Genomic DNA, 18999 nt, shown 5'->3' on the forward strand with positions numbered 1-18999 from the left:
GGCTAGTTCCTACCACACACAGTAGTTACTAGCACCATTGTGACCCACACCAATGCAGGCTGGCCCATCTTCCCCAGCTGCCCCATTGTTTACTGATGAATAATTAGTAGCAGTCACTACCTTCCCCCTCTCCCCTCTCTTTTATAAGAGCTTTGTTGAGATATAATTTATATACCATGAAATCCATCTTTTTACAGTGTCTGATATAGACACTTTAACCGAACGACCACCGCCTCGGTTTAAGTTCCAGGACGGTTCCGTTACCCTCCCCCCCCAAAAAAAGGAGCAGTCACTCCTCCCCGCCCCCGGCAAAAGCCCCTCTATTTTCAGCGTCCATGGGTTTGCCTGTTCCAGACATTATAAATAAATGGAATGATACCGTATATGGCTTTTGTGTCTGGCTTCTTTCACTCGGTGTAATATTTTCAACGTTCATCCACATTTTGGCATTTATCAGTAGCTTCTTTCGGCTGAATAATATTCCATTGTGTGCATATATCCCATCAAGTTTACCCATTCATAAAGCCGATGGACATCTGGGTTGTTTCCCTTTAGGGGCTATTAGGAATTACCCTGCTATGAACATTCACCTCAGAGTTTCTGCGTTAACACGGGTCTTATTCCTCCTGGGCATATGCCTAGGAGTGGAATAGCTGAGTCATACGGTAACTCTATATTAAACTGTTTTAGGAAATGCCAAATTGTTTTCCAAAGCAGCTGTACCATTTTACATCACCACATGCAGTATATAACGGTTCCAATTGTTTCCCATCCTTGCCAACACTTGCTATTATCTATCTTTTTAACTACAGCCATCCTAGTACAAGTGGAGTATATTTCATTGTGGTTTTGATTTGCATTTCCCTGATGGTTAACAATTTTCAGCACCTTGGCAGCTCTTTCTGCCCACGGGTCCTGGCCCCATGCTTTAATAAAACCACCTTTTTGCACCAGAAACAAACAAACAAACAAATAAAAAAACAATAACATTCAGCATCTTTTCACGTGCTAATTGGCAATATATACAACTTCTTCGTAGAAATGTCTGTTCTGATCCTTTGCCCATTTTTCAATTGGGTTGTTTTTTTATTCTTCAGTTGTATCTAGAATATATAAAGAATCTTACAAGTCCCTCCTGAAATATATGATTTGCATATATTTTCTCCCATTCTAAGTTCCTTTTTCATTTTGTGGATGGTGTCCTTTGGAACACAAAAAGTTGTAATTTGGATGAAATGCAATGTATCTCTTTTTTTTTTTTTTCTTTTGCTGCTTGTGCCTTTACTGTCAAATCTAAGAATTGATTGCCTAATCCAAGGTTATGAAATGTTCCTCCTAGAGTTATTCAGTCTTAGCTCTTAACACTTAGGTCTATAACCCACTTTGAATTAATTTTTGTATATGCTATGAGGTAGAGGTCCAACTTCAGTCCTCTGCATTTGGATATCCAGTCCCAGCACCATGTGTTGAAGAGACTATTCTTTCCTCTTCTGCACTGTCTTGGCATTCCTTTCCCTCTTAAGTTCACATACAGAGAATTTCATTCTTGTAGATATACATCCCTTTGATCTTGCTAATTTTCCAACTGTCAGGTATTTTATTACTCTACTTGAACCTCTAAATCTTTGAAGCAAATCTATGCTACACTTACTTTACTTCAGCTTGGCCAGTCACTTACATTTAAAAACATTTATCAAGTACCTACTATCGGGTACCAGGCAGTACTCTAGATTCTCAAATATAATCCCAACGAGGCACTAAGAGTTCTTGAGGATGGCTATAAAATTATACTGTATTTCATGATGGAGAGGGCGGCAAAGCACCAAAGATGCTGAAAACCAGAACCGCCATTTCTGTGTTGGAGGTTTTTGAAAGGTCACACTGGGGAGGGCTATTTGAATGAGAAGGATGACTGAACTGTCAGACCAGGAAAGTCTCTAGAGTATTCTAAGAGAGAAATAATGGGTACAAAAGTATGTAGTTGAGAGAAGAACTGTGATGTATCCCAGGGATAGAAGTTTAAGGTGGTAGCAATGGAGGCCAACAGGAAAAGGTGGCCCTCAAAAGGAGAGCAAAGCTAACTACTCAAGATCCATCCTCTACTAGAGAACCTGAACTCTGCTTCTATGTGATGTACACCCAACTCTAGATCTGAACGAGGGAGCCATATGTATTTGAGGAAAAGAACTGTGGGGATACAGTGCAGAGGTGATGCACATAGGGACGGACCAGTATTGGGCACTTCTCAAATATGTCCAGCCAGGAGAATTTGTGTGTGTGTGTGTGTGTGTGTGTGTGTGTGTGTGTGTGTGTGAGAGAGAGAGAGAGAGAGAGAGAGAGAGAGAGAGAGAGAGAGAGAGATTCTTTCCACAACTACATGACAAAATGTACTTTGCTCCTTAGATTTCTTGGTGATGACAAGTCTCTTAAGACATTTTACTCTTGGTTCCACCTTCCCCATTTCCTTGAAGGATATGTGCTGTGCGCTTTAAAAAGATGTTGTACACGCATTCGACCACTGTAGAATTTCACTGGTAGAAAGGTCAGTTTTCTTCCATATGAACAATTGGTTTTAGGGGCGCCTGGGTGGCTCAGTCGGTTAAGAGACCGACTTCGGCTCAGGTCACGATCTCGCGGTCCGTGAGTTTGAGCCCCGCATCTGGCTCTGTGCTGACAGCTCAGAGCCTGGAGCCTGCTTCGGATTCTGTGTGTCTCCCCCTCTTTCTACCCACCCCCCCCGGCTCACACTCTGTGTCTCTCTGTCTTGCAATAATAAATGTTAAAGAAAAAAAAAATTTAAAAAAAGAAAAGCAATTGGTTTTACTCAGACTTCACTGCCAGGTATCAGTAGTGTACTTAACGCTGGGACTCTCTTCTGATTCAGGAGCCCAGTCTAAATGAAATTGAACACATGCCTTACAGACTGCTTTTTTCTCTTTTCTCAACTGAGCATCCAAATTATTCCGTTTCTACTATCTTTCCAATATCCTCTAGCATTTTCTGCCCTAATTCTCACTTGAGAAAGTATCGCACTACGTTTCTATCATCAGTTTTATGAAAGCGAGTTTACAGTTCTGCTATTAATCCCTCTACCCGGATTCTCTATAGAAGTTTTCAGGGAATCAGAAATATACCACGGGCTAAAAATTTTTCTGTTTTTCCTAGGACTGCCAAATAAACGTTTTGCAGTGAGTGCAATCACAGGAACACACCACTAGCAAGGAAAAGCACACTGGAGCTTCTCTGCCCTAGAATGTCCCAACTTTTAACTGCTATTCCTTAAATGGACCTTTAGTGTGTGAAAGGAGGTGTTATTTCTGCTGTCACAATTGTGAGAACTGTACACGGTTCAATGGAATGAAACACTTCCTCAAAATAAATGAGGAGACATAATGGAATTCTACATTCCTGTCCTTTTCTGTTAATTGACTGGTGACGTGAACGTGATCCATCATTGCGTGTCCTGGCTGGAGGGGCCTGCTCTGCACCCTTTCTCCTTCTACCGATTCTTATTTACAAAGACTTGTGTAAAACAAGTCATTTATTTGCAACAGTGGGGAAACTGGCCGACATTTTGACTATTCAAAAAAAAAAAAAAAAAAGATGTCAAATTGGCTCATGTAAAAGTAGGGATGGAAAAAATGAAATTATAGTGGCTGCACTATGGCTCAGACAGTGAAGAAACGGCTAAGTTTTAACATCAGAGAAGGATAAATCTTTGATTCCTGCCTGCACTTTAGCAATTTTCCTATGTAACTGCCAATTTTTTTCACCCTAACAAAATCATTAAAAACTGAAAATTACAGATTTTAAACCACTTTAAAAGCAGACAGAGGAAGAATAGAAAGGGACAAAATCCAGAATATAATCCAAAAAATGTTAATGCAATGATTCTCTTCCAGGGGTAGTAAAATTATAAATATTTTCTTTTCTATTCTCTCCTGTCTTTTCTGGATTTTTTTTTTTTTTCCTAAGGAGCACAGAATGCTCTCATAAGCGCACAAAGAAAGAACAAAATGGGCAGAGAGAAAAACAGTCAATTCGGCATCTGGAAAGGAAGCTGTACCGGGAGAGAAGGGACGTGCTCATCCTGCAGTGAGCACAGGACAAAATGAAAGTCTGTACAGACATCCACGTTCCAGGCACCCTGAGCGTCGTAAACTTTGTCTGGTTTCTCCTTCAGCATTTATCCTGACTTCTTTCCTAACCCTTCCCACGTACCTCCAAAACCGCTATCACTTTTTAAATTGCTATTGCTATTTTACTAAGAAAAATTATATCTCGGAGAAATCTAAGTACAACAGCAGCCAAGTTCTCCCCTCATCATACTCAACAATTCACCAAGCCCAGGTGAGGACACACTGCAGAGAAATGAGACTCCAATCATAGAGGGGCAGACCCTATTTGCTCTAACAATGTCTCCTTTGGTATTTTTACTAATTAAACCTATCTACCAATTCTTTCTTTCCAGCAAATTGTGGTACAGAGATAAGGAAATCTCTCCGGCATAATCAGGTGTCAACGCACCTTGGCTGAGGACAGCCTAGGCGTCCTACTGTGTTTCTCTCTCTCTGGCCCCCCGGCCAGTTAAGAGGCAAGATTTGGGAAGGACTATGTGGTGCTACAAAAATGATGGCAACTCTAGCATTACCCTAACGAAATTAACTTTGAGGTAAGTTTTTAAGTTGTAGCATATATTCTCTTGAAACAACGACAGTGCCCATAATGAGCGGAGAAGTCCATCCAATGTTTACCTGTGAGATGTAACCTGGAGGCACATGGATGGGGGGAATGGATCCATTAGGTGACATCATGGGAACTTCAGCAGGTCCTATAAGAGACAAGAGTAAGATATCAAGAGTTGAAGAAACACACATTATTCAAAATGATATTGGTGTTTTAAAAATATTATCAAAACTGAAGAGAATTAATTACTTGGACTATTTTTAAGGAAAAAAAAATAGATCCTACTGTAAAAGCAGGCATTATCAGGAACACTCGTGTCAAATTTACCTGGATTATTTCAAAGTAAAGCATTCAGTTAACAAGACGTTATTTTCAAAATATTAAATTCAATAAACGTTAACCACATGTCTACGGAAAACAAAGAGTAGCAGTTACTGAAGTTAGTTACCGAAGACATAGTTTGAGTTAATATTTAATTACAAAGAAACTGATCATCATAAGGTTAAAATCAACTTCTAACACCCTTCCAATGACCCTGTGATTAAATGATTTCCCTAGAAGTGCAAGAAGCTCACGGTCACTGGTTTTTAGTTTGGTAGCTGGCTGCCCTATTTAGCAACCCACTGCCCAAATGTCCGTCCGAAGCTGTGTTTCCAGTCTGAGATGCGACTTCCTGGCTCCAAGTGCCCTGTGTTGTTTATTTGCTTTCTCCTAAAGTGTGTTGTGCTGTGGGCAATTAAAATTGTTTGGCTGTAACAAAAACCAAGAGAAAGACAACACTTTTCTTGGCAAAAGAAGACAGATCCCACTACCCAGTGCTACATTTACTCTGGAAGCATAATGCACCTTTCACCTGCGAGTACAATCCAGTGTTATAAATACTTTGCAGGGGAGGCCAGTGCAGGGTGTGTGGAGGGACAAGGATACTGGGTGCCTATCAGCAGGTCTGCAAGTACAGGGTAAAAACTAGGAGCAAGGCAGAAAAGATGCTAATATTCACGTAAAGCTCCATATGACTATAGCATTCACTCCAGCTCCATGGACAATATACCAAGCAACTAAACTATGTGGTAAGTTCTGAACACATACAAAACCACAGCAGTAATGCACATGCTAACACACTGGCAAATCAATGAAAGCAAAAGACAACGACGACATGAGAGTGGATAATTGCATGACCCCATTCCATTTTTAAGTGCGACTTAAACTAATCCAACCACCAGCCACTGAAGGCACTTTCCAAATCATCTTCCAAATCCATCGTTCTCTTCAGCCTCAGCATTTTGGCCCCAGCCATCAAGACATTTAGGCATTTACTAAATTTTTATTTGACTCACTTAAAAAAACACATCGGCAAGTATTTCAGCCTTAGCCTGAGCACTGTCTGTGAAACCTAAGGGTTAATGCACTCAGCTTTATAAGCAGGTGTTAAAAGCATGGCCTCTGACTGGTTTCAGTCCCTAGCTCACTATTCACACTGGGTGTGTGACCTTAGACAATTCATTTAGACTTTCTGAGTCTCACTTCTCAACAGTTACAAACGAGAATAACAATTCCTACCTCACTAGGTTGGGTTTAAAGACTAAGTTCAATAATACGGGAAAAAGTGCTTAGAGCACTGCATAGCACAGTAACGGCTCATCAAAATCGTTACAATTTTTTTCTGTTGATTTGTAACTTTCTGCTTTGTCTTGTTTGTTACAATTACACTGAGTACAATTTTTTTTTAAATAGTCCATGTTCCTGTAACACAAAATCAACAAGAATACATTTGATGTATTATTGACTTGAGAGGCAAACCTTGCTTATCAGATAAATATCAAATATTTCACAGTACAGACTGTGAACAGAAATGGTACCATCTCCATAAAATATTGCTTTTTAATCATTGAAATATACACCAGGCAAACAGTCTCTTAACCCCAGACATGACCCCTAAAACTGTTAAAGTCATTTGTATAAAATGCTTTAAAGCGTGTAGGACAACTAAGTGATTTACAGCCAGAAAATGTTTTCTTCCCCGCCTTGATTTCGAAAGTAGCCAAATGACTTTAACATGCTTGTTCCCCCTTCCTCTTGTCACTGTCCTCAAACCCTTTCAAAGGGCATTGCAAAATATATAGTGATGGCTCCCAAAACTCAGCTGTGCCTTGGAACCCCAAGGTTCTTCTCCTTTCTGAAATACACCGCCATACCCACAGGCATTTAGGAGCGTAAGAGCTAGCAAAATGAAATCCATTCACAATGGTGGTATGAGAAGTTAAAGTTTCTCCAAATACTGATCTCCTAATCAGTGAGTTTACTGCCTCTGCTGAACTGTTTGTGTTTGAGAACCCCCCTGATATTATTACTACCCTTCCCTAATGAAAACAAAGTGCTCTTACTAAACTTCTAGGACTACTAGGTTGTTTTGATTTTTTAATCAATACCCTTTAATCAACACACAAGACTTAAATGATACAGCTCTTAGAATATGCTGAAAATTATTCTTTTCTTGTTCAAACTAACACTTGATATATTGGGGGAAGGAGGAGGGAGCCACACACTTTTCTCAAACCAATCCCTTCTCTGACTATATTGGGAAAGCACTGAACTATTAAAACTTTTCAAAAAAATTTTGAATTTCTTATGTATTTGGAAGCTTTAATTAAACACTTACGTTACATATAGGTAGATATGCACAGATATGTATACGTCAAATAATCTAAAAACAAAAGTAAACACATATACACAGTACTTCCAAACTATGGTCAGATTTCTTTTGGAGGGAACGTAATTAAGAAGCAAGCCCAGCTAGAGACCGCATGAACTCTTCCATAGACAGATGAAAAATGTCACATGCACAATTTTTAGAATGGAAGAAGAATGTTTGCTAAGAGCCAAGTAACCCCATGAAAAAAATGCCTTGGGTAATTTGATCAATTTCAGGTTTTAGCCTATGACTTCAAATGTCAAGAATTCCTATTTTCCCCCCACTGAACAAGATGTGAAACACTAATAAGAACCATGATTGTTTACAGTCATTAAAAAATTTAACTGCAATATGCAAGTGCATGGTCTACCATCTTAGAAGTCTGCTAGCATTTGTTAATGATTTTTCATTTGCTTATAGCAAACCTTGAACAAGAAAGGCTGGAGAGCAGTGTAGTCAATCAACAGTAATTCCTACAATGATGCAAGGACTATACTCCCACATCAAAGAGACTGAAGGAAAGCCCAGTGTTGTATTTTTAGGACCACACATGTCCATGGAGAGATTCTGAGCTCCTGCCAAGGCTGTGAGGACATTCTGCTTCTGCTTCACTCTGTGCTTCCTCCTGCTACCAGCGACCCCCAGAGCTCACACACGTGTATATAACCCATGCTCTGATGCTATACTCAGAACCTTCGCCCATTCTGGGGGCAAGGTTAACTAGATGGACTTGAGCTGAGCATACAAAGGAGGGTCAGACACGTAAGAGTGGTGGAAAATTGGAACGCAGGGTATAAATTATCATTTAAACCAGCTTTAGAAAAAGGCCAGCTATAAATAAATAACTATCCCACGATTTTGGACAATTTTAAATGGTATTTTAAAAAGCGGAGTATTCACCAATAGGTAAATAAGCAGTGACTAAACACACTTAGTGTATTTGTCTATAAACTGATACTGTGTGCCCAAATGGCTATTTTCAACAATAGTCCTTAGTAGCAATAGATCACATTCTTATCTTAATAGTTAAATATTGTCTTGTTCAAAAAAGATGTAAGGGGGCTAAAATCACAACATAGCAAGATAAAAGAAACTGAGAAAAATAAAAGCAAAGGCAAAAATAATGATGTGATAAAATCCAATAAACCCTATAAAAGTGACCCTCGTGTCTTTCTAAATAGCCAAAAGAGAAATTCTTGCCAGCAGTAGTCCGAAGGATAAGTCCCTAGCTAGCAGGTAAGCAGATAATTATAGTGCAAGTCACTATCAGAACAAATGGTCTACATCAAAGTGCACTGTGCTGCTTGTCATTGATCTAAGACTGAATATGAAATGTGAGGTTTTCTGATGAATTTTGTAAATGTCTAATAATGAATTTCCAATTATTTATGGTGGCTCAAAACATGTAGACAAAATAAGAGATTGTGCAGGCACTTTGGGAAACTTTTGACATTTTCTTTTTTTCCTTTTTTTTAAGCTTATTTATTTATTTTGAGAGAGACAGAGCACAAGCCAGGGAAGGGCAGAGAGAAAAGAAGACAAAGGATCTGAAGCGGGATCTGTGCTGACAGCAGAGAACCAGACATGGAGCTAGAACTCAAGAATCGTGAGATCATGACCTGAGCCGAAGTCAGACACGTAACCAACTGAACCACCCAGGCGCCCCAACTTTCTTTTTCTTATTTTCATTTTTTAAAATTATTCCACACTGATTAATCGCACAAGAGAATGAAAAGGAATACAAAAAAATAAGGCACAGGTCCTCAAAACAAACATCCTAACTTCAAAGAAACTTAAAATCTAGTGTATACCAGAATCATCTGGAGTGTTTCTTAAATCTAGTTTCTAACCTCTGCTTCCCACAGTTTCAGAATCAGAAGGTCTGGGGCAGGTGCCAAGTATTAGCATTTCTACCAAGTTTTCAGGTGATACACATGCTGCTGTCCAGGGGCCACACGTTGATAACCTATGATTTAGTGGGTTAAAAGATGATAAGCACCCCCAGCTAACATCATACCTAATGGGTAGAGACTGAAATTCCACCCCCCACCCCCCGAAACATCAGGAACAAGACAAGAATGCCCACTTTCGTCACCACTATTCAACAGGACAATGGGGGGGGGGGGGGTTGGGGGGAAGAAGAGGCATCCAAATTGGAAAGGAAGAAGTAAAACCAGATCTACCCACAGATGACATAATCCTGTATGAGGAAAATCCTAAAGATTCCATAAAAAATTACTAGAGCTAATAAATGAATTCAGTAAATTTGCAGGGTACAATGCAACACATAACTCAATTGAGTTTTTATACACCAGCAATGAACAATCTGAAAAAGAAATTTCAAAAGACCAATTCCATTTACAACAGCATCCAAAAGAATATCTAAGAAATAAATGTAACCAAGGGGGGTGAAAAACTTTGACACTTAAACTGCATTACTGAAATAAAGACCTAAGTGGGACTAAAGAACACCTAAATGAAGACATGGGATGGAAACTTAATATCGTTAAGATGGCTACTCAAAGTGATCACACAGGTAATGTAGTCTCCATCAAGATTCCAGTGGCCTTTTGGGCAGAAATGGAAAAGCTAATCCTCAAATTCATATGGAATTGCCAAATGCCCCAAACAGACACAAGAATAAATTTGGGCCTCTACTTGACATCATATACAAAACTTAACTCAAAATGGATCAGAGACCTACATACAAGAGCTAAAACCATAAAACTCTTAGAAGGAGACAGGCTACATTTCATGATGTTGAATTGGACAATGAATTCTGAGATCTGATATCAAAAGCACAAGCAAGAACAACAACAAAAAACCTGGAATTCATCAAAATTAAAAACTTTGGTGCAGAGGACATTTGTAAGAAAGTGAACTCACAAACTACAGAATGAGGAAAAATATTTACAAGTCATATATCTGATAAGAGACCTGCATCCCAAATATATAAAGAATTCTTACAAGGCAATAAAAAAGTAAACAGCCCAATTTAAAAATGGGCAAAAGGCTTGAATAGACATTACACCAAAGAAGATATACAAACAGCCAACAAGCATGACATGTTCAACATCATTAGTCATTAAGGAAACACAAATTAAAACCACAATGAGGTGCCACTTTACGCCCACTCCAATGGCTATTCTCAGAAAAATGGAAAATAAGTGTTGGGGAGGATGTGGAGAAATTGGAATTCTTGTACACTGCTGGTAAGAATGTAAAATGGTAGAGTCCCTGTGGAAAACAGTTTGGTGCTTCTCCAAAAATTTCAACATAAAATTACCATATGGCCCATCAATATAACTCCTTGGTATATAACCAGAAGAATCAAAAACAGGAACTCAAAGACATATACACACACATTCACAGCAGTACTACTGACAAAAACCAAAAGATGGAAAGAGCCAAAAGGTCCATTCAAGTATGAATGGATAAATAAAATATGACAGAATACAAAGAAATATTATTCAGCCATAAAAAGGAATCAAATACGCTACAATGTGGATGAAACTTGAAAACATTATGTTAAGTGAAAGCCAGTCACAAAAGATCACATATTATATATAATTCCATTTATATGAAATATCCAGAATAAGTAAATCAAAAGAGACAGAACTCAAATTTGTTGTTTCTAAGGGCTGGGGGCGGGGGGGAGGGATCTAGAGAGAAACTGCTTACTGGGTGCAGGGTTTCTTTTAGGGAAGATGAAAATGTTTCAGAATAGAACTAGTGATTACACAGCACAGTGAATTTACTAATTTACTAAATGCCAATGAATTAAAAGCGTTAACTTTATGTTATGTGAATTTCACTTCATTTTTTTAAGATGATGAGCATATAACCAAAAAAAAAGGCGGGGGGGGGGAGATAGTAAAACTGGAGTTACTAACAAATTATCGAAAAGCAACAGAGTAGAAGTCTCCTAGAGGACATTTTCATTCCTCATACATTTGTATTTGGGAGGATGCTATTTCAAGATGCTGTGCTATGCAAAGACCAGTAAGATACATTCTCCATCCTCAAAGGACTGATAGTCTAATTATGGGGATACGGACATATAAACAAATGCAAGGAGGCATTTCAGGCACTGTCTAAATTCAGCAAGATTTTAAAAGATTATCAACCCCTGGACACATTAGTAATTACAGAAATAAGCATTTAAAGGGCCCTCTGGATTTGGTAGAGTAGATTTAGTCGCTTCTAATTTTACTTTCCTTCTGGAGTAAATTTTGTTGTTCCTTAAAACGCTGCTAAGTCATTTTTCCGTTAGGTGTAATTTTCATACAGAAGCCAGGTATAGATGGCACATTTCCATGGCTCAGATAGGCTGGTCTCTCTAACCTGGAACTACTTCTTCCCAGAGGCATTCTGCCAGAGAGGAAACAGGCTGGGAGCAGCAGAATCTGAACAGCGTGAGGAAGAAAAAGTCGTGAATCTAAGGAGGCCTGGGTTTGAATGAACCTTATCACAGTCTAGCATGACCTTGGGCAAGTTTCTTAAAATCTCTCTGGTTAGCACATTTCTGACTTAAAAAAAGGGACGACAAAGGCTATTTTCAAGGTTGTCCTGAGGACTGCAAGATGTAACGTATGTAAGATACCCTAGCACGGTGCCTGGTCAAGTAACGGTATTTGAAAAGCAACTTTACCACTGTGCTGCTAGAAGAAAAATACTGTATGAATAAAGAGATTAATAGTGTGCAATCATTCACCACAGAGACAAAGAAAGAATTACAGTTTCTCAAATGAGCAAGTTAATTGTTTTGTTCTTGACATTTTTTTCTTCTAAAAACACATTCGCATTCTGTACCTTGGAAATAGTATCCTCCATTAAAAAAATGTAATATATTCAAGCTATATTAATTGTGATTTAAAAATAAGAACCAAAATTTAAAAAGGGAAGGATGCATGCTTTCCCAGAGTTATCTACTTCTCCATCCTATTCCTAGCTCTCTACCTCTCCCCAAATTACCTGTTATCTTTCCCTAATTTCTAGGAAACCTTAGAAAGTTGGGTGTGCCTAACTTTCAAAAGTCCTGAGACAGCTCTAAATCAAAGGATCAGCCCTTGTTTTCTGCAAGTCGATCCCCCACTTGTCTCTGACACTGGCTTCATTACAAGAATTTCTAGTCTGGCTCAGCCATTGTCCTTAAAAGTAGCAAGTGACCTTAACAACAAATTGCCTAATGACTAAACATTCCTGCTGAAATCTTGTAGTCAACCACTCCACCAAGAACCAAAACTGAATTACTGATAGGATTCATAAATAATGGGTCACCACCTCTTATCACTTAACCATTTCAACACACAAGGAGGTGCTTTGTTAGTTATCTGGCCTGCTTTGCCGATTTGAAATGCAAGTCTTTCCTTTCCAAATGTTTCTCTTGGAACTTGTTTTCCTACTTAGCTGTTATAAGGGCATCGGGAATTGGAAGACAAGGGTTTAATTCTCACATGAGACTAAACTGCCCAAATCCCAAATTTCTACAATTTCAATAAAACTAAGATATATCTAGCCAATTTACCTTATCAAGTTGTTTTAAGGCCTAAATGCTAATAAAATCCACATAATTACTGTGTGATCAGAGTTAATATTTTATTGAACTCCATAAACCCTTATCGTACGAGATGCCATAAGGAATTAAAAGCAACAGAGAGGATTTTACAACACGTATGTTAACAATAAACTACTATAAATAAGCAGCAATTGTTTTATTAGAGGCCAAGAGCTCTAGAACTGGAAGATAAAAATTATCCATGGGGTGTGGAAGGGAAGCACTGAAAACTCTCAGTGACTGGGGCAATCAAGAGTCAAATCAGTTGGTGAATCCATTCACAATAGGCATGATGATCTAACAGTTTTAAAAAGAACTTGATTTAAATTCAGGGCTTCAGAAATGCACACTAAAACTGTCCAAGATACTAGTACCTTGAGAGGCCGGTAACACAGCCCTCCCCTCCTGATTTTACAACTCTTGATTGTTGCTTTGTTCAGTTCAATAAACCTTTGCTGAACCCGGTCTAGTTGCCAGAGCCCGTGCAGGATGCCAAGGACACAATGACATTGAAGAGAACAAGCATTTCTGTTCTTAATTACGGAGAGAATGGCATGCAGAATGAGTAATGCGCAGGTGCACAGAAGTGCGTGGGGGGAGGGGGGAGCCCAGCTTCGTGTCCTGCGTTTGGCCTGAGGCTTCTGTGACAGACACTCTGTAGCTCAGCATGGAGCCAGGCATATAGCCCAGACAGCTCAAGCAGCGGGACTATTTGGTGCAACTCTGGTCTAGCAATAGAAATGATTAAAGAATTACATAGAAGGCCTATGAGAAATAGTTCAAGAAGTTGCTCTTTGGGAAAACAAAACAAAACAAAAACAGAAAACAGTGTGTTCACAACTGATGCTGAAGCTCGACCTCCCAAGGTCTCTTGGCCCTGCTTTCAAGTTCACCTTTACTGTCTTATCCAAATATGGAATATATGTTACCAGTCTACAGAGGAAACACATCCAATATTACCCTGCTAATTCAACTATCTAAATGAACACGGAGATTCAGTCTGTCTTTGTTTTGATTTGTAATGTAGGTTTTAATGGCAGATAACCCATGGATTTGCTTATTTATACTTAAACCAGAACTTTATAATATAAACTTCAAAGCTCTCAGGAATGATACAAATACAACTCAATAATACTGAGAAAGGGTTTCCGGTATTTTAAAAAAATTTTTTTTAACATTTTTTATTTTATTTTTGAGAGAGAAGGAGACACAGTGCGAGCTGGGGAGGGGCAGAGAGAGAGAGAGAGGGAGATACAGAATTCAAAGCAGGCTCCAGGCTGTCACCACAGAGGCCGATGCGGAGCTCGAACCCACGAAACTGTGAGATCATGACCTGAGCTGAAGTTGGCTGCTTAACCAACTGAGCCATCCAGGTGCCCCAGGTTTCTGATATTTTAAAAAGAAAAGCCTCTGCAAATATTAGCAGCAAAGTTAAAGGTATCAAAAAGGGCATTAAGCACTTTATTTCAAAGTCTTCTTTCCCAGCATATGTTCTTTCTTTTTTTTAATGTTTATTTATTTTTGAGAGAGGGAGGGAGGGGGAGGGGGGGAGAGAGAGAGAGAGAGAGAGAGAGAGCGCGTGCGCGCACCAGAGTGTGGGGCGGGGGGGGGGGGGGGGGGGGGACAGAGAGAGGAGACACAGAATCTGAAGCAAGTCCCAGGCTCTGAGCTGTAAGCATAGAGCCTGACATGAGGCTCAAACCCACAGACTATGATATCATGACCTGAGCCAAAGTCGGATGCTTACCCGACTGAGACACCCAGGCACCCCAGCCCAGCATATTTTCTATCATGCCCCTCAAGAGCATTAGCGAGAACCCTCGTCCCTTCCCCACACATGGTAAAGAGGACCACTTCACCCAACAGCTGGTATTCCAACTAGTAACAAACTCAAGAGGGAGTTACCAAGAACAGTGAGTCAAAAAAGCTGAGCATAATTCCAGTGGAGCCCTCCCAAGCAGTTCTCATTAAGTGTAAAAATTATTTAGAGCAGAGTATTTTAAATTTCATTCTATATGTCCCAAGCTAAGACACAAACTGCTGTTTTTAAAGAAAAGCATTAAAGGCTATTAATTTTATAGGGAAAAGGATCAGAAAGATTGTTGATTAAAAGGTGATGGCTAGGAGAGCAACTGAGGACGTGCCAGCAGGAATGGGCAGAATTTATTCACTGTGGCCCTGACGATTTTAAAGGGGTTGCCTTCATTCTCTCACCAGTTTTCACTGCTCTCCAGGAGGGTTAAAAGGGGACGAGGGATGAATAAAATGTCCACTCTTTTTTTCCAGACCCCCACTCCCATCCCAAATGGCTGGCCACAAGGCCCTCCTCTTCCAGGGGGGGACAGAACAGTGAGCAGAATACAGGACAGCAAATAGTTTCTTGCATAACAACTTTGTGAAGCACTCAGGGGCAAGCATGCACTTCCTATGCTATCTGTGCTCTGCTTCACAATTCCAAGGTCATGCTCTAGTGGGGCAAGTCTGAAAAAAGTACTACAATTATTAACCAGACAACAATATGTGATTTCATTCCTTACAAGCCACTGGACATTATTCATGTTACAAATGAAAGAACATTAAAAACATCACCCACCTGAGAGCTGCATTACAAATAATACTGATGTATAGCTTTACCAACGTATCATTACTCAATGTATTGAGGGGAGTGCAATTATCCATTGCTCTAATGAGGTTTACAAACCAAACCAAAGAGGATCCCCTTGAACTATTCTCAGGGTAGCAGTTGCCCTTGCAAGAGAGCTTGCCAGAAAGGGAAGCCTTTGACAACACTCTAAAGGCATTTTATTGACAACATCCCAACACGGTTTACTAGCTTAGTTCTTTTAACTCACGCACCTGAAATCTCAATGCAAGAGAGCAATATCCGAGATCCATGGAACAGAACTACTTTCAAAAAAGCAACAGTTATTATGGAAATGGAATTTAAAAAAAGGAATTTAATGTTTCATAAGACACCAATGACGGTTTACCTGCCCGACGCCATTTTCTCTCCAAGCTAGGAGGCCTGCTCCCTCACTCACAAGTTCCCAATGTCAGACTGGAAATTGTCTCTCACAGCCAAGACCAGCAATCTTCTGAAATTAACTTAATTTTACAAAAGTGTTTTGATTGCTAATAAAACTTCTCTAAATTGTCCGGTGGCTGGGATCTAATAAGGGGTTTTGAAATGACAAGTTCAATTTATAGTTCTAGTCTCTGCCTTACCTAAACCACACCAGGGAAGCCAGGAAAGTAAATGAGAGTTCCTATACACCAGCCATGTTTACACAGCCTGTTGCTTTCACTCTTTTGTTTGTATGTGAAAAACAAAGGGCAGGCTGAGGACTGACGGTAAACAACACCACAAATAGGTTAGGCTCTCTCATTTGAAGTCTGATCAAAGGCAGTCAGTAAACACCTCTGAGTGAGTAACTGTGGGAAGGTTGGGTCACCCTGGCCAGCTATTTTCTCAGCTATAAAAATGTGCTGACACAGTTACTGTTTGAGGGGCAGCAGACTGCTTTATGGCATAAATACTTTCTAGTCCTGGCACACTGGTTCCACAGAAACAATCTGACTGAACAGGCTACAATTTCACTCTCAAGAATGAACCCTCCCATCACTAAGGGGGCCCGAGACAAAGGAAAATAAAGGGTCTATGTTTAGGGAACAGGTTACCAGGAAGGTGTCCCCACTGATACACGGCTATTTTTTCCGAAGCTGAAAAAGCAGCAGGCTTCTCAAAAGAATGGATCTATTTTGAAGTTATCTCATCCAGACACCTACCAGCCCTCAGTCTGCCAATCAGGAATGACCAAGACTAGGCCTACACCATCCGAGGATCGGTAAGAAGGGGAGAAGGAAAACTGATCAACATGTTCAATAAAAACAAAACTACATCCAAATGGGAATCTCATATCTAGTACTAGCAGTGGTTAAACAAGACCATTAACACATGCAGATATGCGTGATATGCAAAACATGAACAAGTCATAAATCCCTTCAAGGTAAAATATTAGGACTGTACCCCTTCTTTTCTAGACATTCCTATTCAGACTGAACTGTGAGCGTCAATTTTTGTCTTTTGCTCCATCACTGCCTTTGAGAAACTACTGTTGTTGTGTGACTTCCCTTCCCCCTGATTTCACCTATAAAAATAATCCCCATGTATATCTGTGCACCTGTCCTGAAGTTCAACAAGACACTCCTTCAGCCTCATACTTACCAAGGAGTACCAGGTTCACTTTTAGAAGACGAAAACAATGTCAAAATATTTGATTCAAAATTTCCCGGCCACAGGTATGAGGTCCGGTCTGTTGGGCAATGTGTTGCTAGAACTAAGTGAAGGCAGGTAATGAAAAGGAAGAGTTTGGGATAGAAAGTTGACCCTCTCTTTGAAAAGAGGGGAGGATCTAGACAGATAACCTAACATGGAAGAAGGGGTAGGGGAAGCAGGAAGAGAAAGCAACCTGGTGAACTTAGTCGGGGGACAACTACAGACCAGGCAGAAAACTACACTCTTAGAAAATATTATGGCCCCAATTAATCTCAACTGAATTGTTTTCCAATTCAATTGACACATTAAAAGGTCTGCGGTGACGGCACACACACGATATTTAAAATGGCAACATATAAAAAGCATCACAGGAGGCTGGTCACTGGTTCATTTCAGCTTTCAAATGGAATTTTTAAAATCTCTTCTCTTCAATGTACTCCCCACCCCCAAACCAAGTGGTGCTCAGTGGAGACACGGGTTCCCATCTGCAAGGCCTTGGGCAATTCACTTAACTGTTCATGTCAACAGTTTCAAATACAAAGTGAAAAAAAAAAAAAAAGGAACCTAATAAATTCTATGTTTCCTTCAACAGTAATATGCTACATGGCACTGGTGTCATTTATGTCTATGCTTGCGATTCTACAAAACAGCTGTTGGTTGACAATCCCTAAAATCCTTCTAGCTAGGAGCCTCAAATGTGAGTTACATTAGAGTCCCTGAGGCCTGGGGCGCCTGGATGGCTCAATCAGTTAAGCGTCCATCCAACTCTTGGTTTCGGCTCCGGTCATGATCTCACAGCTCTGGAGATCAAGCCTTGCCACCAGGCTCTGTGCTGACAGTGTAGAGCCTGCCTGGGATTCTCTCTCTCCCTCTCTGTCTCTCTCTGCCCCTCCCCACTCATATTCTCTAGAAAGAAGGAAAGGGGGGGGGGAGAGAGGGAGGGAGGGAGGGAGGGAGGGAGAGAGAGAGAGAGAGAGAGAGAGAGAGAAAGAGAAAGAAAAAAGAGAGAGAGAGAGAGAGAGAGAGAGAGAGAAAGAGAAAGAAAAAAGAGAGAGAGAGAGAGAGAGAGAGAGAGAGAAAGAAAGAAAGAAAGAAAGAAAGAAAGAAAGAAAGAAAGAAAGAAAGAAAGAAAGAAAGAAAGAAAGAAAGAAAGAAAGAAAGAAAGAGAAATGAATCTCTGAGGTCTTTTGGAAATGCCAATTTCCAGGCCCCTGGAATCTGCTTTTCTTTACAGGCTGGCTACCTGTCCCTTCCTCCCCACCTCCCACCAACCACACATGGCATTGATTTTGATGTAGGTACTCTATGGACCAGTCACAGGAATAATGACCTAGAAAAAGCACAATAAAGTGGCACCTGGGTGGCTTAGTTGGTTGAGCACCTGACTTCAACTTTTGCTTAGGTCATGATCTCGCAGTTTGTGAGTTCGAGCCCCGGGTCAGGCTTTGTGCTGATAACTTGAAGCCTGGAGCCTGCTTTGGATTCTGTGTCTCCCTTTCTCTCTCTGACCCTCCCATGCTTGTACGCTTTCTCTCAAAAATAAGTAAATAAACAACAATAAGACAGAAAAACGATTTTTAAAAAAAGAGCACAATAAATAAAAGGAAGAAAAAAATACGCACATACAAGAACCTTAAAACACATCTCATCTGTACTTACTTTAAGCAAGCTTAGCTGACTTTTAATTTCAGCACTACATTTAAAAGTGAAGAGGGAAAACAAGACAGCAGAGTTACATTTTATCCTATCGATGGGTATTTAATTGATTATATTTCAACAAAGATGACT

The 18999-nt window shown here is 40.0% G+C and overlaps 1 protein-coding gene across 6 annotated transcripts in view; it reads right to left on the bottom strand.

Moving 5' to 3' along the window:
- FNDC3B (fibronectin type III domain containing 3B) overlaps window positions 1-18999 on the bottom strand; it is a 361319-nt gene that overhangs the window by 164605 nt on the left and 177715 nt on the right. For all 6 annotated transcript variants that reach the window (XM_045037264.1, XM_045037263.1, XM_045037265.1 and 3 more), the window contains one exon: window positions 4755-4831. In XM_045037264.1, the coding sequence (XP_044893199.1) occupies window positions 4755-4831 (77 nt within the window). The remainder of the gene's footprint in view (window positions 1-4754; window positions 4832-18999) is intronic.

Source organism: Felis catus, chromosome C2 (assembly GCF_018350175.1).
Source record: "Felis catus isolate Fca126 chromosome C2, F.catus_Fca126_mat1.0, whole genome shotgun sequence".
Lineage (NCBI taxonomy): Eukaryota > Metazoa > Chordata > Mammalia > Carnivora > Felidae > Felis > Felis catus.